This window comes from Lottia gigantea, assembly GCF_000327385.1.
Source record: "Lottia gigantea unplaced genomic scaffold LOTGIsca_120, whole genome shotgun sequence".
Classification (NCBI taxonomy): domain Eukaryota; kingdom Metazoa; phylum Mollusca; class Gastropoda; family Lottiidae; genus Lottia; species Lottia gigantea.
This window is the reverse complement of record NW_008707226.1, coordinates 315,253-336,972: the sequence shown is the minus strand read 5'-3', so window position 1 is coordinate 336,972 and position 21,720 is coordinate 315,253. Positions and strand designations below refer to the sequence as shown.

Here is a 21,720-nt window from a genome sequence, read left to right as displayed (position 1 = left end):
TCAAGCTCAATTTTGAAATAGTATATAATATGTAAAGGGTAATTCGAGAAGATCAAGGATACGAAAACTCTATATGGTTTCTTATAAAAATTATGAGCGCTGCTGAGAATTTTACCTTTTATTTGAAATTTCGCTCATCCCAACTCAAAACCGCAATTCATATTTTTCCCCGTCGACATATATAACGAAATGAATGGAGTTTTACGCCATGCAATGAGGTGCAATGAGGGAAATTTTGCCAGAACAGCGGCATTAGTCTGCACTTTTTCGATTTCCAACTGTCGAGGGATTTTTAACGTGCACAGCCTGTAGCAAACGGGGCCTCGGTTTATTGTCCGATCCGAACGACTAGACGCTTTTTCCATTTAAGCCCCTCTTACGTCATATATATCTAAATCTGAAATCTATTGTCTGTCCAAGACCAACTCAAAATGATAATTTCATATGCATTTGGAAGTTCTATTTGATCTGTCCAAAGACGTCGTTAGAGCAAATCCACTTTCTAATGACAAGATTATGGAGATAATCTCTCCGATCTACCCAAACCCAAAGTCAAAGTACTCCACTTTCTAATAAGAATTTTATGATTTCCATCGTGTCAAGCTGAAGGTATATAAGTAAAAACTTGAAGAGTTTTATGACTAGTGACCAACAGGCTAGGGTTGAAGTAGGTAATATGACTGTCAATATACCATGTTAAATATATCACTTCAAGTCCTTACTGTCATCTTTAAACTGCCACTTTATTTTATAACTTTACAGCTTTCACTTGAATCAAACAGGACAATAGTCATCAACTTTTGTATAGGGCTGATTTGAAGTGCTTATGAAAAAATTTAATACTTTCAATCTTGTACAAATCTGAATGACTAAGTTGGAATTTTTTTCATTTAAGACTATCGTTTTCGATCATATTATTTCAAAATTATTTTGCAGGTTTTCTTTTTTCTAATTATGAGGCTGGGTTTTTCTATATAAAATACCCAATTCGTAGACAAATTCTCGATCTTAAGCAAACTGTAAGCGAATGCAATTTACACAAAAAACAAAATTGGTATTAATTGGTCGTCAAGCAACAAGCATTTCGTTTTTGTAATCATATACTTGAAATGGTTAAAGATAGGTTCCTTTATTTTCATTTATCCAGAATCCAGACTGTACATACATGGACATTTATGATTGGTTAAAACTCTTAATTATATGCAATAAGAACGTAAAGATATGATTAAGAATACATAATATTTCATTAGAAACACCAATTAATCAAACAGTTTGCTTAATTTGACACAGAAACATAGGGAACCCATCTTTAAATAATATGCAGTCACTGACTGAAACATTATTTTTTTTAAGAAAAATTGTTAAAAATTTCTTTAACCTTGTCAACTGCCTGAGAATTTTTTTGTAGACATAGCCTACACATAGCTGTGATTGCTTTCCTAGCTTATATGTAATAAGTCCCTGAAATTCTGCAAGTGTAAGCTTCAATTTTATATGCAAAATGAAATTTTAATAAAATGGAAAACGAATTAACGCTCGACGTATTATTAGATAATAACCATAAGTAGTTCATATAATATATATTCTTCGTTTTTAAATCGATTTTAATGTAATTTTAACCATTACCCGAAAACATGTCATAATTTGACACGTGCAATTACCATAAGAATACTAATTGGATTGTAGACTCGATCAACAGGTTTAACAAGCTCACTGTAAAATACTGTCAAACTTTTACCATAGTCTCGTTAAAAATTGACACTTAAAATTAGCAAGAAGATGGATGAAGCGTCACCCGGTATAACTAGTTACACAATTTTACGACTTAAATACTCCAAATGTGTGTTTTTTGCAGCATGCCCGGGGTCATAAAAGTCGTGATTTATGCCCACTTTTACGTCTTTAACGAGGGGAGAAGGCTAAAATTTTATGGTCTTTTTAATGGCGGTTTAATTTTGATAGTTTAGGCTAATCCGGAAGTAGAGTATGTGGCGAGTATTTCGCGACTACTAGACATATGGCAAAGGTTAATCTTACCACTTCAGAAGATTTTGAAAGTAAATTCTACACTAATGACTGTTTAAAGACAGGTGATCGGGTACATTTGCCCCATATTTGTTCTGAACTTAAAATAAATGGGCAGGGTCGGAGGTTGACCCCCCGGGGATCGAAGGCCTTATTGATTTAGAGATTAACTAATATCAAAATTAACTGAACTGTTTGAATTTGAATTTTCATAATTTTCAGTCAACACATTTGTACAAATTCGGCAATGTTTTTAACGACGTCAGATTGGTAGAGGTTGCATGTAAAGGTAATTTTTATATGTGAAGCAGAATTCATTAGCAGATTTTTATATACAAAATAGAAATGTACACTACACCGCCCTAGCCAATGAAATACAAACCTACATACATTATGAATTCTCACCTATGTAATCAAAATATTTAATTATATGTGTACATTTTTTTTATAGAAATCAAAGTGACGTCCAACATATCGCAGCATTTATCAGTAATCAATTATAAATGCACATTTTTAGAATCGTTCAAAGTCGTTTCAAAATAATCTACAACAAAACTCAAAGAAATCAAAGTGACGTCCAAAATATCGCAGCATTTATCAGTAATCAATTATAAATGCACATTTTTAGAATCGTTCAAAGTCGTTTCAAAATAATCTACAACAAAACTCGAAGAAATCAAAGTGACGTCCAAAATATCGCAGGATTTATCAGTAATCAATTATAAATGCACATTTTTAGAATCGTTCAAAGTCGTTTCAAAATAATCTACAACAAAACTCAAAGAAATCAAAGTGACGTCCAAAATATCGCAGCATTTATCAGTAATCAATTATAAATGCACATTTTTAGAATCGTTCAAAGTCGTTTCAAAATAATCTACAACAAAACTCGAAGAAATCAAAGTGACGTCCAAAATATCGCAGCATTTATCAGCAATCAATTATAAATGCACATTTTTAGAATCGTTCCAAGTCGTTTCAAAATAATCTACAACAAAACTCAAAGAAATCAAAGTGACGTCCAAAATATCGCAGCATTTATCAGTTATCAATTATAAATGCACATTTTAAGAATCGTTCAAAGTCGTTTCAAAATAATCTACAACAAAACTCTCATCAGAATATCGTGGCGGTGTAAATTTTTCATCACTTTCAGATCGTTGATAATACTAACATTGATAATAATTTACAAGTTTTAAACAACTTTCATATCGCTAGCATATTTATTACTCTTTCTACAAACATTCTACCATTCTTTCATCAGCTTGGTAACAAGATGACTACTGATATCAGAGACCCGTAAACGCACGCCTCATCAAGTCTTGAGTAATAGACTTGAATTTCCTGCTGTTTTTGCCAAATTTGATGAGAACGTTCTGGTAAAAAATTGGTTGCAACAGGTGCAAGGTTTGACAAAGGGCGTTTAAGTTTCTGAGAGAGCTATTAATTCCCTCAAGCTAACATGCAATTCCTAGACTAATGAATAGCACTATCTAAATTTAATCTTAATTGCCTTCTCAGTTCCAACGATATGTTATTTTTCTTGACATGTGCCTTCTACAGTTTACGTAACCAAGTGGGATCTCGCCAAAAAAATTCTGTTCATATATTTGAAATATATGGAAGATGGAAGATAAGGTTTCGTTGGGGTTGGATAGAATTGCCCGATGCCAGTTTTGTTCAAAGAAAAGCTGTCCTGATGAATATTGTTTATCCTGAACATGTTGGCATCGTGAAATGAGCTTTAGTTAATTTAAGTCGTTGGTAATATCAATAATATTGCTTTAGCTATACCACAATTTAGAAACGCAATATTTTTTCACGTTCATGTCATATGTTATCCAATATATTTCATTGTCCTTAGAATATGTTATCCAACATATTGCATTGTCCTTAGAATGTGTTATCCGACATATTGCACTGCCCATTTAATGTGTTATCCCATTTATGCACTGGCCATATTATGTGTTATCCTATATATTGCATTGTCCATGCTATGTATTATCCAACATATTGCATTGTCCATGTTACGTGTTATCCAATATATTGTATTACCTTTGTGTTATCAAACATATTGCCTTGCCCATGTTATGTGTAATTGCATTGCCTATGTTATGTATAATCCAATATTTTTATCCGCCCATATCAAATATATTGTATTTCCCATGGTATGTGTTGTCTAATCCAATATATTACCTATGTCATGTGTTATCCAACATATTGCATTACGCATGTGTTTCTAATCCAATATATTGCGTGATCTAGGTCTGCAATTTATATCACTTTAGTATGTATGAAAACAGGATCTAACACAGCGAAATAGGTTGATCTATATACATGTAATTGAACTACTCTTATAAGGTTATGATATAAATTTGCATTGGCATTGACACATCTAGTGATTTTTCATCAAAGCGGGACGTAAAATTCCATTCATTTGAAGTGATCTTTGGTAAACGACTTGCATGCAATATTCAGTTTTTAAAGCTATCGTTAGGACATGAAAGAATGCCTTATAGTATAAGATATGTAATTAATTTGAAAAGTAAGTGATCTTGCAGACAACATACCACTCTGCGTCTTGGTTTGTCAACTAAGCTCTGTAAGCAACCCTGACAGACTTCTAACTAAAGTGTGTTACTTGTTATTTTTATTTCAAATTTCATACAAAACTCTCTAATGTAAGAAGTTAAGTAAGGTATGTCAAACAAGATTGATAGAGAGCTATGGAGATAAGGTGTTGTCGTGAAAAGTATGTGCGATTTTGTGATGGAATGAAATTGAACTACTTGGTGGTCTAACTTAATGAGATTCGTTTGTTAGGTCTACGTGTTAAAGATTTCAATACGTTATGTTAATTTTGTAAGTGAGAATACGAAAGAGGAGATTTATAGCTGTTCTGTAGCTTGAAAAACCAAAAATGTTGCTTATATAAAAATATATTTAATTGGGCACATATTGAGCAGTTAAAACGGATCCTTCTGCCAGACGATTAAATCTATTATATTTAAAATGTTATTGAAGTTTAGTTACGCCTTAGATAGCGTGATATAACTTGGCAAATGGTAAATATTGGTGAAAATTCATCTCATTCTTAAATGCTAAGAACATTTTGAAAATTTGGTATTAAGTGGGATAGCGAATGCATAGATGGTTAAAGAAATAATCTGAGTTTCTTACCTTTGCTTTATTTTCTATACACGATGGATTCTGAAGGACTGCACTCTTATCAGATGACACACTGAAGCTGTATCCAGAATCATCAGCAAGATGAGGGTGAAGATCGTGATTACCATTAGTTTTGACCACAGCATCGTACTGAGTTGGTTCCAATCCAGACTGATTCTGAGAATTACTGCCAGAACTTTGGTTCTTCTTGTCTTTATGTCTCATAATAACGATGACCAACACCACGATGGCTGCGAAAACGATAGTTATGCACACAATGCTTAAGGTTATCAGTATGTTTTGGTCGTTAGTGTCATCTTGACCTAAAGCTGCGGTACCGTTGCCTTGCTCCAATTTAACGTAAATGGTGATATGGGCGGCCATTGGTGGGGTCCCCATGTCTTGGACTCCAATAATTAATTTGTAAAAGTCAATATCTTTCAAGTTATAATTCTTTGTAGTGTATATATCTCCAGTTTCTGCATCAACTTCAAATCTCCCGCTATCGTTTCGACTGGTGATGACGTAACGTAGTTGTCCATTTAGCCCCGAGTCAGAATCAATGGCCCTTAAACGAGTAATCACTGTTCCCTTGTTATCGGCGAACGTCACATTAATAAGATAACTAGGCGAATTGGGGAAAGTAATAATAGGTATATTATCGTTTTCATCTTTGACTTTTACGACAATTTCAGCCGTGGAGTTGAGGCGAGGTATCCCTTTATCAATGGCCATAACATTAAAACCAAACACTTGTTTTGATTCGTAATCTAGAGATCTATCTAAAACTAATGATCCATTACTTAGTAATGTAAAGGGTGTCGATGGCGTCTTATCTATTAAAAAGTATTCGATCTCGCCATTTCGCCCAGTTTCGAAATCAAAAGCAGATATTAATGACACAATCTCGCCAGGCTTGGCTGCTTCAGACACGTCCAATATGAAGGTCTTTTGTGAAAATTTAGGACGTTCGTCATTGACGTCTAGGATCTGAATGGATACTTCAGCAGTAGCTGTCTTGGCGGGTTTGCCACCATCTACTGCAAGAACAGAGAAGTTTATTCTTGGATTGGTTTCATAATCAATATCTGCGTCAGTTAGAATAAAACCATCTTCGGGAGAAACTTTGAAATGGCCTGCAGATTCGGGGCCGAGAAAATAACGAATTCGTCCATTTTGTCCTCGGTCTTGATCGGAAGCACTGACGTTCAAAACACTCAGTCCGATTCGACTATTTTCAGAAATTTTTCCAAAATATCTACCGTTGGTAAAGATTGGAGTGTTATCATTCTCGTCGATAACAGTCACTAGGAAGGAGAAATTCGAGGACAGAGGAGGTGTTCCTGCATCTTGACAAATGATGGTAACGTTCTGCTGTTGGGTAATTTCCGAATCAATTGGTTTTTCTACAATGACCTTGTACTCGTCCAGATCATATCCTTGGAGCTGGAAGTAATTGGGATCATCAAGTTGGCATGAGACAATCCCGTTCCGCCCGCGGTCAGATTCCTTAACGGCTACATGGGCGATAACGGTGCCGACACTGGCATATTCGGAGATTGCAGCATCTGATAAAACGTTGACAGTTAACATAGGTGGACTGTTGATAACGTCACGCACGTTGATCGTAACTACTGTCTGACTCGTGAAAGGCTGTAACGCATGGTCTATTGCCTCCACAATTACGTTGTATTGTGCTGTGGCTTCTTTTTCTAAATTACCTTTGATTGTCATATCACCTGAGATAGAATCGATATTAAACAATGTCCTTAGTTTCAGGTCTTGGTGCGAACTGAGTTTATAGGTTATATTTCCATTGTCGCCGGAGTCGTCATCCGTTGCGTGAACGTTAATTATGACGGAGGTATGCGATACGTTTTCATCAATGGTGACAGTATAATTGTCTTTAGTGAATTTTGGCACATTGTCATTGACATCCGTGATGGCTACATTCACACTTAAAATACCCTGGCGTTGCGGCTGTCCTCCGTCCTTGGCGATTATCTGTAAGGAATATTTATCCTGCGTTTCGTGATCAAGTTCCTCGCGGACAATCAGGTTTAGAAACGTAGTGCCGTCAAGATTTTGTCTGTAAGAGATGCCAAAGGCGCCAATGGTGGGAACGATTTCGTAAGACTGTAGGGAATTGTTCTTACTTCTGTCTGCGTCGGACGCACCTTCAAGTGGAATTGATGCTCCGACTAATACAGCTTCAGATACGTCAAGATTAACAATCGGATTGGGAAACTTAGGACTGTTGTCGTTAATATCTTTTAAAACAACTTTCACTGCGACCTTTTTGAAGAGATGGCTTAATGGTGATTGTACGACTACGTCCAAGGCTATTTCACAGTTTGTCGTAAACGGACAAATTTGTTCGCGATCTAATGTAGAGTTAGGTCCGACTTTTAGATCACCATTTAATCTACTTAACGAAAACAGGGATGTGATGGCGTTCCCTTCACTTAAAAAGCTGAATCTCAAATTCGGGAAGTCTTCGTCGCTGATCAGACCTTTAAGATTTTCGGTGTCGTTTAAGGATGTTCCCAATGAAACTGTTGACCGTTTGTTCTTCGGGTATTGTGTAGGTTACTTGTAAATCGGCGGCGTAAACGGAGGTTAAAATCGATAAAACAAACACAGCCCGTAACGAAATTTGTTGATTTAGATGCATTGTGTCAGTTGAGATTAAGTCTAATTTTCTTCGTTTCATCACAGCTCGTTGTATACATTAATCCACATACAGAGAGAATCTGAAATGAAAGGAAAGAATGTTTAAGGTGGGTGATAAAAAGTGCATGTTTGAAGGTGGTAAGTAAAAAGCATAACATAACTGTAATTAATAATAATATGCAAAAAATCACCATCGAATTGAAATAACGCTCTATTTTCCTTGTTCTTCTAACAAAATACTACACAACTCCATATTAGAATATTTTCAAACGAAAAAAAAATCGCCCATCGTATCAGATCTGGACATTCTCAAAAACATTCAGTGATTTTGGTGCTTTGGATTCGAATCACTCTATATTACAATATTATTATTTGAGACTGCCACGACCAACGTCTTTATGATTATTCTCAATTATTATCGTCCAAACAAAAAAGACATCCTAACTTTAAGATTGAAGACTCACCACCGAAGAATTTCCATCAAATTAAAATTATTTTTGTTCATTTCAAAACCAAGGCATTTACGATTAATCAAAGCTGTTGATGGCGAAAATGAAAAGAAAAAAAATTGTATAAAACATGAAGTTTTGTTGAAAAGAGGAGAGTTAATTATATTTAGAATGAAGGAAATTGATAAGGCAGGCAAATAAACGTATACAAAGCAACATGAAAGGTTTTTTTGACTAATGTTAACGAAACCGGTCAACCAACTATAAGAGGGGTGGAACGTCATTAAAAATAGTATGTTCTTTTCGTTTGACTTATTTAAAATTCATTTTTCAACCGTAAACAACTCAAAAAGTAAATTAATTAAAAAAATTGGTATAAACGCGTGGTTACTGCACTAGTTTACTTTTTAGTCATAAGTCAAGCATGGTGGAGTTTCTGTAACAATTTGAACAATAGAGTTCAAAAATTCAAATTTGTTGGGTGCAGTCTTCATCTTAGTGATAAAAAGCTTCAATATAATTTTGAGATATTTTTTATAAGACTCGTTACTTAAATTCAAAATGTCAAGGCAGATAAAGTGGCCATGCCTAACTAAGTAGACAGACAGATCTCGAGCCAAATATTAAATTATATAATAAAATTATCCTTATAATCGGTTCCATAGGTTCGAACTTTATTAAAGGTATTGTAAAGAGGTTTTCTATATTTTGTGTGTGTACCACGGACACTGCAGATAGCATCAATTTGCACTATTCCTATTTTCAGTCAGATGTCTGTGGTTTCAGCAATTCCATAAAAAGAAGTGTTTGATGACGTCACTAATATCGCAAAATATGAGCCCCTTTTTGGTTAGTGACGTCATCAAACACTTAAATTCAATGGAATTTCAGGGATCACAGACATCTGAATGAAAATTGGAATGGTGGAATTTGATTTACAAAAACCTTTTAACAATCCCTTTAATGTCCTTGTGACGTGCTATGCTATTAAAGGAGCAGTCTGGAAAAATTTACTCAAATTTATAAAAACAACAAGATCTAGAGAAATGTGTCACTTAACTTATGTGAAATTTTAAACCTAAATTTTAGAACGCCAAAACAAGTTAAACGATTTACATAAACATTTTAACATCGTTATGCTTTTTGGCTGGTTTCGGAACACTACTGTACGAATTTTAGCAAAATTTGTTTTCAACTAAAAAGATATCGAGTCATTATAAAGCCAAAAGCCAATGCTAGATCAAACTGCTTAATTAACAAATAGTACTAAAAATCTTTGACCAAGATATGACCAGATCGATAGATCGATCTTTAAAAATATCAATATCTATATAATCCTTACAAGTTCCATAGTCACGTTTTTTTTTTCCAAAGACCCAATATAACATCAGTATCAATAGGATATTTGTATATAATGTATATAATATGTTATATAAAATCGATATTAATTGTATATTCAGTATGTATGTAAAGTTGTAAATGGATGCGATCAACCCTGACATTTACAATTAGCTAGGGTCCCGTTAATTAATTTTACTCACTGAAAAATAACAATTCAATATTTTATCCTACATCACCTGGGGTTTGTCGACTTCACTGCACAAACGATCCATTATTTATTAGCTATAGATGAAAATTTGGCTGACACTCGAAGGCATCGGTTGAGGTATCAGGAATTCAGTTTTATCCTACGCATAACCCGGGGTTTGTCAACTTCATTGCACAAACAATTGTGTATCGCTTAGCTAGATAGGGGAGTTAGATTTGACACTAGGCTGACCCTCGAAATTGTGCTTGTGGCATCAAAGTTTGTTCTTGTGAAAGAGGTTCGAATCCATGGTACCCAACTATCTACCCCAATTGCCTAATTCAAGTGGTAGCCATTTCTTTGACTTTCAGTCATACCCGGAAGCAAAGGTCGTAGCAAAATTCTGCTATAGGTTACAAAGATGGTTGTGAATCCATACCAAACCTTAAAAGCATTTGTTGCAGTCAATGCATTTGGTACGTTCAGTAAAATAATCAATGCCGAAAGCATGGGCCGATCAAGTTATTTTCAAGGAATTAACTCTATGTAATCAGCAAAAGATATGATAAGACATCCATATTTAACGTAATAATTATCTTAAATTTCATCTTGTATATACCTTGTGTTAACATGAATCTTTACTTTGTAACCTCGACCAGTGCTTTTATGAGACAATGTTCTCATCAACATCTAAGACGAGTCATGCTAGTAGTCGAAGTATAACAATTACACCCTTTCCGTGAGCATAACGCAACAAAAAGCACGGGTCGAGGAAATCGAAATGCATGGGCATATCGTACCCTGTTAAAATAAACTGTATTTTACCTTTTACTATTGCTACCGTAACAGCTAGATATCCACACGTGGGTATTCTTCTACTAAGAGAACTTATACAAGTCCAATGACTTTGTACATTCACTTTAAAACACACGTTTAGCACATTAACTCCAAAACGAACTTTTTATGTCTTATTCTTTAAGTAATTATGGCTCATGAATAATTTAAAATTAATCCAAATGCAGATCTTAAAAATCCAACAGCTTGACTGCCTTAACATGTAAATACAATACTACACAATTTACTTTCATTTCAGATAATATTTACCTTGATGATGATAACCCCGCCTTTACATTCTCATCAGCCAATCAGAACTAAGGGGCGTATCTTAGATAGTAATTGATTGACAAGTAAAGAAATTAACTTCTGTAATTACCTTTAATGACAGGTAAAGGATAAATAATATGACAGTTTATCGCGTTCACCGAAAAGCCGCTAAAAGATTCAATTCGATCCGACACAGCGCGTTTGAATCTGATTTGAAATTCCGATTCAGCGACGGCATCCAAACTGATGTATTTGTTGCTGGGATTAATAAGATATTAAGCGACTACGGGAGGCCGACACCGCAATGTAATCATTATCAAAATAGACTTGAAGAAAATTTCATTTTGTACTTTTCCATCCTTTGACTATGTTTACTTAAAATCATTGCATTTGATTATATTGCGGACATTTCTGGAAATTTCATTCGAATATTTCGAACTTCATGCTTTGGTATGGAGGCTTCGTCATAAAATGGTATTAGATTTTTTCTGTTTATTTTTCGCCAAAAGTAATATTCTCCACATTTCATCACTCAGTAACGTATCGTATGATCGTATACATTCTTACAATTATTGCCTTATTGGATTCTCTTCTATCGTCAATCCAAAGAATAGATAAAAAAAAACAGAAATATCGAAATAAAAACTGATAAACCCCTAATTAAACGAAAAGATAACAGAAAAAAATGTGTGTTTATTGATGTGAAATCATAATCATAATAACTCATGATCGATACAATAACCTTGAAGAGTATATCAGCATATTTAGCACTTATACTATTGATGTCCTTTAGGATAATATTCATCAGTACATGATGAAATGATAAGAGATTAAAGGGGTGTTAATCCACGGTGTTAATCTCGCCATCAGCGCTACTTGTGATCTACTGATATTGGTCAAACCTGTATTTGATCCCCAGTCAATTTAAAGACCCGACTTTCCCCTACCGATGTTTATCAATTTTGAAAATATTTTAGCATGTTATGATTTACAGATGTGTTGCATTTGATTACAAATTCCATCTCTTTCATGCATTAATCATTCTGTCAACATTTGATTGAATATAGATTTTGATTCTTTAGAAATCAAAGAGATACTGATATTTTTATCAATCGAAATTGTTGTTAATATTTTAGCATGTACGATTTGAGATATGTGTTGGAAGCAATATACGCCCACTTTTAACATTATATCAAGGACTGTAACTCAAGAAATATTTGTCGACTCGTACCCAAATTCAAAATTGCACAATAACTGATATAATCCTGCACACAAAGTGTTATCTGACTAAAAATGTTAGTTCCATCTCGTCGATAAGCCATTTGGACGAACAGGGGCTTGGGCAATACGTAATGATAACGATTTAGACGTAAAAAGTGATACATTCATTTTTCTGTTGTCAACCCTCGCTCATATACGTAGGCCTACGCTTTTAATAGAAATGTTCATTATTGGTGTCTTGTATTAATTTGATTACCTATTATTGTACTGTTCGGTCGTTCTGTACATAACCAATGTTTGGATCTCCTAATGCATGGTATTTATTTACGGTTTAACCGAATGTGGCTACCCTATCTAAGGGAGACAATCCAAACTTATTCTCTTTTACGGAGAATAAAATTGATCAAGATATTGCTATACTGGGTTAGAATCAATGATGATTTTATCTCTGTCAGGCACATGCCAATGACCATGTTAATTAATTGGGCATAATTTTTTTATAGACTTTGTTCCTGGATGGAATTTAATTCTCAAGTGAATGGAGACTTTCTCTATTTCATTTTTAGCCTTCCACATGATATCAAATGTTTGAAATGATATTTCACTTGTACCCAAATATAGTTAAGTGTTCGTTATATTAACTCATTTGAATAAATTTGTTGATATCTTCTATGCAATTACCATTCTCTCAACAATCAAATGGATTTTCAATCAAAGGGAGACAATCTAACATTAATATTTTTTACAGGGTACACGAACGGTGAATATACTGAAAGCGTTCTTGAAATCAACAAACGAGTTAGCCCTACAAAACTTCCCATACCCGTTCTGAGAAAATCCTTTAAAAAAAAACAGCGACACTAAATTTCAAATTCAGAAAAAATTTCGTATAACATAGGGAAAATATACGAAAAAGTACAGACGATACAATTTAACCCAAAACCCAAATCGATCATGAGAAAATTTATGATGCAGCAAATCAATCGTGTGAACGTAGCCTTAGACCAGATTTCACCTGAAGCGGATTAGTAATATTATCACTCGTTAGGTAAATTTTACTCCTTAGATCTTCTACCGCTTATCATAAAACAATAGGACATAACAATACTCCTTGCTTTATACCTTAGCATAACATTTTTATTTCTTACTCTTTTATGCCCTTGTACATAAATCTTTTCTTACGTATATGATTACTCCATTTCATTGTCGATATAAATCTCTATCAAAATAAACACGACGAATAGCAAAAATATTGCTCATAAATAATGAAGATGGAGTTTTGTTCATTTTAAACTATTTGGTTTAAAGTTTAACCTTTGTTTTTCTTTCTGTCTATTGACTTGTCTTTGATCTATAATTTTGTTGTTCGTCACTGTTCATCTGACTTTCAGATGAAATGCGAAAAAATGTGCATCTGTCTCTTGTAATGAATGAATTGAGTTTTCCGTCTTTTGTGGATAGTTTCTGCATCGAAATCGCTTCTAATGAATACATATTTACTTTTTTACGTTTCGGTGATTCTATCCAGAATTTTATCATTTTTATGCAGCACGTGAGAACTTCAGATCGTAATGGGCGTATGCCTTAGTAGAAGTTCGAAAAAGAATAGAGACCGATACTCAATCATTAAGGCAATAAAGACAGGTTTTTGGCCTCTTTCTTGATAATTCCTTTGAATATAAGTGTCGTTCGTGAAAGGGGAAATTTTAAGGCTTGGTTTCACTTTATGTTTAAATGCAATGAACAGAAATCAGGTGGACCAGAATTCAGAACACAACATTCATCCATTCTGTTCTGAGAAAAGCTCTGAGAACGGATAATTTTTGTTGTGTCAAAGGCGTTCAAGAATGTTAACATGACCGTCACTGTGTTCTCTTGTTTTTAATATATCAATGAAGATTAATTCTGGGCCAACGAAAGCTTCGTGAGAATTTTCAGATAGCATTGACAATATATGTTAAATTTCGTTCACATCCAAATTTCTATGATATTGTCACCTTCGCGAACGTTAATCTTATAATCTTTTAAAAGCATCCGAAAAAAAATAATTGTTTTAGTTACATTGCATGCATTCGACTGTCAAACTTTAAGTTCCTGTTTTCGTTTTTCCATAATGTATTCGATATAAATGAATGCGTCTAAGAAACATTATTAATCGTGTAGTCTTGTCGAAAGTGATTCTGAGTTGAAAAGCCTAGTCGCAGAATGGCATACCGTCATTTGGGAGAGAGAGCATGCCTTTTTTTACTGACACTATCCATATAACTTATTTTAGTGAAGCTTATAAATTTAAAATAGGCCTAAAATGAAAAAATGTTTAGTGAAATTTCTCCATACACATTAATATAAATTAAAATCGGGCACGCATTGTCCAAAAAAGATCCTTTTTAGCCAAATGAAATTTATGAATACAGATCAAATATTTCAATTTTATTGTGGTGTCATTAAAACAAATACATTGACATGTTGAGGTGACAGGTAGCCTAATTACTTTAAATTCATTAACAAATTACTTTTCAAAAGTAAGCGTCGAGTAAGTATAAGTAATGATATTGGCCCAATGATTTTCGACAATGGGGTCTAAAAATGTTTTCCAAGCAAATACTATGACATATATTGGAGTGTTTAATAGGTCCCATTGTTTTTGTTAATTGAATTTATTGATACTATATATGTTCAGAAGAGACCACCTTTCCTTAATCAACTAGGATTCTTAATTTTGCGTTGAAAAATCGCAAAATGCATTCGGCTTTCAGTTTCATACATAATCTTTTTTTCTTTTCTTTTACTTTTAAACGCAACGCAACATTATTTTTTGAAAGTGAATTTAAGTTTTGCTTCACTACTGGCTATCATGGACTAAAGGTAGGTTGTGTGCCTTGACCTAGCCCCAATCACTGGAGGTTAAGCCTACATGCCTGTGCCTGTGCTTTCGTAGCATTGCTTAACCCAATGTTACAACCTAAAATTCACAAATTAGAAATCGACATAAACCTTGAAGTTTTATTAATTATTTTATTATGGTCTGAAAAACGTTTGTTATTTCCCTTATAGAGAGCTCTCCATTCAGTAAAACTAAAAATGGTCATGTAAACAAAAACACGTGTGAGAGAGTTAAAACCCAACACTGTTATCTAATAAAAATGCAGTTTGGATCTGATAATTGGGATGAAAATGACACTACCGATGCCTTAAATAATGCTTTATTCGGAGGCAAGAAGAAAAATGTAGTTGTAAGTGTTTTCTTTATCTAAATCATGGTGTCAACCGAAAATCAGACAGTCACTGAGTCCATGACCATGTAGAATTGTAGACAGTCGTTGACATGATCGAATTGATCTTTCCGTCTAAAGTTTGGTAAGAAATTAAAAGAATACCCTGCATCTTCTGCTCGAGATCGGGCCTATCATGAAAATTAGAAAAAATTGCATAGATATGATATTGGATTGACTGTGGTTGAAGGTTTTGCAACTTGATTGCTTGACCAAAGGCAAAGTAGCTATCAGCTGAGCTCTCCAGATTGTGTGAAACTAAAGTAGATATGTTGTCTTCGCTTAAAAGGATGCCTAGTTGACATACCCACTTTTGGTGGCATCAGGTGTTTCTGAATGAGAAACATTCTGCCATGTGATGATCATCACACTCACAAACAAACTTTTAGAATTAAAAAGCAAACAGCTTCAGAGTCGAGAGTTACCAGCCTTTTGCCATTGGTGTGAAATAAATAGAATCAAAACTGGTTATGTGGACTCTCAAAATTTGATTAAGCTATTAATACGATAAGTTTCCACTTTATTTGTCAATTTCAGAAGTCAACCACAACTAAGAAAAAGAAAACAGCCAAACAAATTGATCAAGAAACCAAACAAGCAAAAGAATTTCTTCAAAATTTTAAATCTGTTCAGAAAACTCTGAAAATTGTTCAATTTGATGTCAGTGGTAGTGATTCAGATGATGGCAATGACTTGAGTAAAAGAGCCAAGAAAAACCTGAAAGAAAGAAATAGAAAGAAACGGAAGAAGGAATTGAATAGAAAAGAAAATGCAAAAAGGAAAAAAGAAAACATGGATTCAGATGAAGAATTATTCGCTCAGATAGACGAAGAAGATGACCGAAAGGAATCCAAATACGTTCCTGAAAATGTACCGAAAATAAAAAATATACCGAAAGTTCAAACAGAAAAACCAAAGAAAGTGAAGAAAACGAAAAAGGACAAAATTAAGAAAACGATTTCTATGGAAACAGAAAATCTTCAAACAGAATTGGAAACAGAAAAAGTTGATAACCCTTTCCAATGTGAAACTCCAAATTTATCCAAAAAACAAAAGAAAAAATTAAAGAAAAAAGCCGATCAAGAGAAATTGGCCTTAGAAACCAAAAATGTTAAAAACAAAAATTTTGAGCCCTTGAATAAAAAGTCTGAGTCTAAATTTAATGATGAGGGAAGTGTAGGGAAGCCAGAAAAGAAAAAGAATTCTAAAGTGAAAGAGGCTACTAAAAGTGACCATAATTTTTTGACAAACGACATTAGTAGTGACAAAGAAGTTAACAATTCTGATAAAGTGAATGACACTGAAAATAAATTAGGAAGTGAAGAGAAGCCACTACAGAAAAAGAAGTCCAAAGTGAATGGGGAAACGAAAATTGACAAAAACACTATGAAAAACAAGGCTTATAATTCAAATCTGGGAGATACTTTTCAGAAATCAAATAAGAAAAGGAAAAATTCTGGAAATGAAGGTGAAGTGAAAATCCCCCCCAAAAAGTCAAAAATAGATTCAGATTTTAAGCAAAAAGTTGGCAAAAATGTTCAGAAAAATAAAGAGGCTGCTTCACAGAAAAATGAAAAATCTTCAAAATTCAGCGAAAGTGAAAAAAAAATAGCTAGCAAATTTAATACGAATAAATTATCAAACATTTTAGCTAATAAAAATTGTGGTGTGCAAACTCCTGAAAGGAATTCAAATCAAGATAAAAAGGACTCTAAGAATAAAAAAGAAACAAAAACACTTCAAGAACGAATGAAAAGTCAGCTGAATGAAGCCAGATTCCGGTTCCTAAATGAACAGTTGTACACTCTGACTGGACCAGAAGCTTTCTCAATGTTCCAAGAAGATCAGGAATCGTTCAAGGTCTACCATGAAGGTTTTCAGTCACAAGTTTCAAAATGGCCAGTCAACCCTTTAAACATTTTCATCAATCAAGTCAAAAAATTGTAAGTACTGGTACCACAGATAACAAATAATTCTGCATTTTTGCAGTTTTAGCATAATTCAAATTTTACTGATAATGTTTTAGCGTAATGGAATATCACTTAGTACACATATGACATTGCCACATCTCTCTATATTCATAAAACGAAGATCAAGTTCGAATTTGAGCTATTTTCGACCGTTAGAAGCCGAGTTATTGCCCTTGCCCCAAAATCTTGAATGTTTGCCATCCGCATGCCGTGGTGGGCGTATATGGCTGTGGTCCACTATCTTTGTTGAATTTAGGGGTTTTACTATTTGGAAGTATTAATCATTATTTATCTCATGAATGTGGATATATCATGTAAGGAATATTAAAACAGAACCTGAAACATGTTGTTACTCAGACAATTGAAGATGTGTTCTTAGGGGCATATATGATGTTAAATATAAATTACATAGTTTGGTTTTATTGTGTATATCAGGTTTTTTGGGTTTTTTTTTTTTTCAGACCAAAAACTCACACAATAGCAGATTTTGGTTGTGGTGCTGCAGAATTAGCTCAAAGTGTACCACAGAAAGTTCATTCGTTTGATTTGGTACCATTAAATAAATTTGTTACCGTCTGTGATATCTCTAAGGTAAACTTTGTTAGTGTCTTGAAAAGGCCTTGGTCTTTTCTTCAAATATGATGAGAATTGCGTTTCTTTTTTTCAGATATATCGGACTCAATTGTAATCTAACTAATTTTTTACCCCAGTCTTGTGCTGATGATGTTATTTTTTTAACTAATCAAAGCCTGTTTCTGTTTTTTGATAAAAAGATAAAGGCTGTCATACTGGATTTATGGCTTCTCTTACTATTAAAAGAAAAATTTGATAGATATTTGATGGTGCTTTGCTTTGATAATAGTAGATTTATATTTTAGGTACCATTACCTACTAAAAGTATGGATGTAGCAGTATTTTGTTTATCACTAATGGGTACCAATCTAAATGATTATGTAGCTGAAGCTAATAGAGTATTACAACCAGGGTATGTTTTATTGTTTGTTATTTATCATCTCTTGCTAGTATGAGGTGTCTTTCTGTGGCATGAAGGACAGATGCCTCCTGATGCCGAGTGTTCAAAAGTCACAGGCCTTAGGGGTGGGGATGTATGGCCAATGGCCCATCGTCTAAGTATGCCACTGAGCAAAATATTGCTATTATGCTAGTTTGTCAAATTTAGAGGGATTGTAAAGAGATGTTCTTAATAAATTCCAAAGAAAGCATTGATTTCCACCATTCCATTATAGCTATTCAGCATAATTCTATTAAATAAATAAACTTCTAAATCAAAACCTCATAGCTTCTTTACCAAATAGGGTCCTTATATCTGAAATTGTGAGTTATTATTATGAGAAAAATGATAGAATTTCTTATTGAAAATGATGATTCTTTAATTAACCATGTATATAAGCCTGGTGGCATCTCATAAATTCAGTCATTTGGAAATTTTTACCCGGAAAAGGAAATTTTAAAATGACTTTGGTGTAGGAACGGGGCAGATCAATGGTGCCCAACAATGTCCTGAATAATGCATTGGATTAATAAATTACATATATTCATTGTTTTAATGTTATTTTTCCAGTGGTGAATTAAAGATAGCTGAAGTAGAAAGTAGAATAGCCAATTCACAGAACTTTATAACACAAATAGAAAGTTTTGGTTTTAAACTCTTAGAAAAGGTAAGGTATCGTCAAGGTTTGCTCTGAGCATCATAGAATATATTTCTTATTATTCCAGTCGACCCAGCTGTAAAATGGGTATGGATAATCCAGGATAGACCAATGCCAAGAGGTTTGGTCAAGGACAAGCAGGTAGCAAGGATCCTCTGTGAACCTATGTTATTATTCTTGTACAAAATGCAGCTATTGATCAAACTCTCCATGGATGCAACCAGTTTAAAATCCATTTGTTGCACTTTAGCTGTTTATTTATGTGATCAGTTCTGCAGTCTGTTTCAAGATTTAGTACTTTTTTCCCCCAAAAAACATTCAGTGACCATTTAAAGGGATTGGTGCGCCTTTTTTTTTTTATCAATCATACTCAGAAACGTAAATTTTTTAGCTAAGCCAATCAGTAATAGAGTTCACAGATCACCGTTGAAATTTGAGTCATTACATCGATGTGTGTCCAGAATTATCTTGTGGCATATAGAAAAAACATAATAGAAATTGTGAGTAAAATTCCTTGTTTGAAGTATTTTTAAAGGAATTATGCGATTTTTTTACATTTCTAGTACTTCTGAAGACTATTTACATAAAGACTAAAATCAACCCCCCAAAATGGCACACCTGTCCCTTTGAATAATCAATTGACAAAATGTATAAGTGCAATACACCTGAGATGTCATATGGCACAAGTTTTTTTATTTTTTGCAGGAAACCAGTCATAAGATGTTTCATCTATTTTATTTCAATAAAGTCAAACCCTGTATAAAATCAGCTATTCAAGATGTCGAACTAAATCCCTGTATATATAAAAGAAGATAAGAGGAAATATTGGACAATTCCTGAAAAATATTGATGAAACTTTTAAAGATTGGTTCTCTTATTCATTAATGAAAATGAAAGTTGAGTTTGTCTCACATGTCCATAATTAATTGAAAATTAGCCAAATTAGAAGAGAATTACCATCAGAATTTCAATGAGTGACCGATCAAGAAAGGTCAAAAAGTCTCTTTTTTTTGTTTATCCAGACTATATGTACATGGACATTTATGATTGGTTTAAACTCTTAATATGCAATAAGAACATGATGATATGATTAAAATACATGATAATTCATTTGAAACACCAATTAATCAAATAGTTTGCTTAATTTGACACTAAAAAATAAGGAAAACCATCTTTAATCCCCTTTGATGTTAATTGTGGTTTCTTTTTTTTTTTGCAAAAGTCTCTGAAATGGGTGGAAAATCTGAAGAAACAGTATGCAGAAATAAATACTTGAGCTGACCTCAAAGACAGCAAGCATGACCAGCCGTGATTGGTTGAAATGATGTCAACAGTATGCGACTTCGGTATAAATATTGTTAGATTACGAGTGACGAAATTGTTATCTTAGTTTAATCTGATTGGAAATCACTGAGCTACCACGTCCCCCAAAAATAAAAAACCAACCATAATTATAGATATGAACAATTTTACTAATGTTTATGAAATCACATGATACAATTGGTCCATAAAGTTATGTTTATTTGTAAAATCTGTACTCATGTTATGATCTAGTTTATCTGTAAATATTATCTGAGGTTGAGATTGAGTTTGATTGGACTCATTGGGTTTCTCATGAGTTGGTCTATGTTTCGTAAGTTGAATCCGTTGAATAAATGATTTACCACAGATATCACATCTATGAGGTTTCTCTCCCGTGTGGATTTTATTATGACGTCTAAAACTGCTGCGATCGGTAAAAGTTTTCCCGCAATGATTGCATTGATGTGGTTTTTCACCAGAATGAATCTTTTCGTGGGTCTTCAGATAAAAGCTCTGAGCGAAAGTGTGCCCACATATATTACAAATAAATGCCCGCTTGGATTTTTTTCGATATTCTTCATCATGATTTTTAGCGTGACTGTTCAACGAACCAACGCTTATAAAAGCTGCTCCACAGGTGTCACACACAAATGGTTTATGAGGATTATGCGTTCTTACGTGCATGCGTAATGTTCCCACATCTCTGAAAGCTTTCCCGCACACTTCACATGTATAGGGTCTCTCTCCAGTATGTGTTCTGACGTGAATTTCCAAATCGCAACGTTTTTTATATGGTTTATTGCAGTATTCACACTTGTGTGGTTTACTGCCCGGATGATGTGTCTTTTTATGTAACTTTAAATTAAGGGCGTTACTAAACACTTCTGCACAAACACTGCACTTTTTCTTTTTGTCGGAATTCGGATTGTGGGCTTGTAAATGCCTAAGTAAGCGTCTTCTATTAGAAATATCTTTCAAACCGCAAATTGTGCATTCGAAAGGATTTTCGACATCTTTATGTTTTGTTTCGTGCTCATCAAGTTCTTCACCAGTCTTGAATTTGATGCAACAGTAAAAACATGATAAGTTATCCTTAATAGACTTTCTCTTCTTTGGTTTCATGGTAGATTCTGGTATGAACTCATTATCACTTTGATCATCATTATCATTTGATTCATCATTATCCATACCATCATCATCATCATTATCATTTTCATCATCACCTTCAAAGCTTTTCTCAATCTAAAAAATCATTGGGAATATTTGGAAAATGTCCCCCCGTCTTTGCAGAATTTTTAGTGAGAGAAACATATCTATTCCGTTTGATATTTTGTGCCT

General features: G+C 33.8%; 3 protein-coding genes across 3 annotated transcripts; 1 reads left to right on the top strand and 2 right to left on the bottom strand.

Moving 5' to 3' along the window:
- Nucleotides 1-5,550: 5,550 nt before the first annotated feature.
- Nucleotides 5,551-7,581, bottom strand: LOTGIDRAFT_62427 (hypothetical protein; the record flags this gene model as incomplete). The annotated part of the gene is made up of 2 exons (XM_009048356.1): nucleotides 5,551-6,024; nucleotides 6,319-7,581. Coding segments are annotated over 2 exons (1,737 nt in total), but the record flags the coding sequence as incomplete, so codon positions are not given.
- Nucleotides 7,582-17,126: 9,545 nt separating this feature from the next.
- LOTGIDRAFT_199520 (hypothetical protein) lies at nucleotides 17,127-20,100 on the top strand. Its single transcript, XM_009048355.1, has 5 exons — nucleotides 17,127-17,383; nucleotides 17,872-18,001; nucleotides 18,289-18,395; nucleotides 18,993-19,089; nucleotides 19,786-20,100. The coding sequence occupies exons 1-5, from the start codon at nucleotides 17,190-17,192 to the stop codon at nucleotides 19,894-19,896; spliced, it is 639 nt and encodes a 212-aa protein (XP_009046603.1). The 5' UTR covers nucleotides 17,127-17,189; the 3' UTR covers nucleotides 19,897-20,100.
- Nucleotides 20,101-20,228: 128 nt separating this feature from the next.
- LOTGIDRAFT_224662 (hypothetical protein) lies at nucleotides 20,229-21,504 on the bottom strand (the record flags this gene model as incomplete). The annotated part of the gene is made up of 2 exons (XM_009048354.1): nucleotides 20,229-20,895; nucleotides 20,998-21,504. The coding sequence occupies 2 exons, from the start codon at nucleotides 21,502-21,504 to the stop codon at nucleotides 20,560-20,562; spliced, it is 843 nt and encodes a 280-aa protein (XP_009046602.1). The 3' UTR covers nucleotides 20,229-20,559.
- Between the last annotated feature and the right edge of the window lie 216 nt (nucleotides 21,505-21,720).

Bases quoted from the DNA above. Each gene is read 5' to 3' on its own strand.
- LOTGIDRAFT_199520 (XM_009048355.1), top strand. From the start codon at position 17,190: ATGAAAAGTCAGCTGAATGAAGCCAGATTCCGGTTCCTAAATGAACAG. The intron at 18,002-18,288 runs GTAAACTTTGTT...TTTATATTTTAG, and splicing joins CCGTCTGTGATATCTCTAAG to GTACCATTACCTACTAAAAG. The intron at 18,396-18,992 runs GTATGTTTTATT...TTATTTTTCCAG, and splicing joins AATAGAGTATTACAACCAGG to TGGTGAATTAAAGATAGCTG.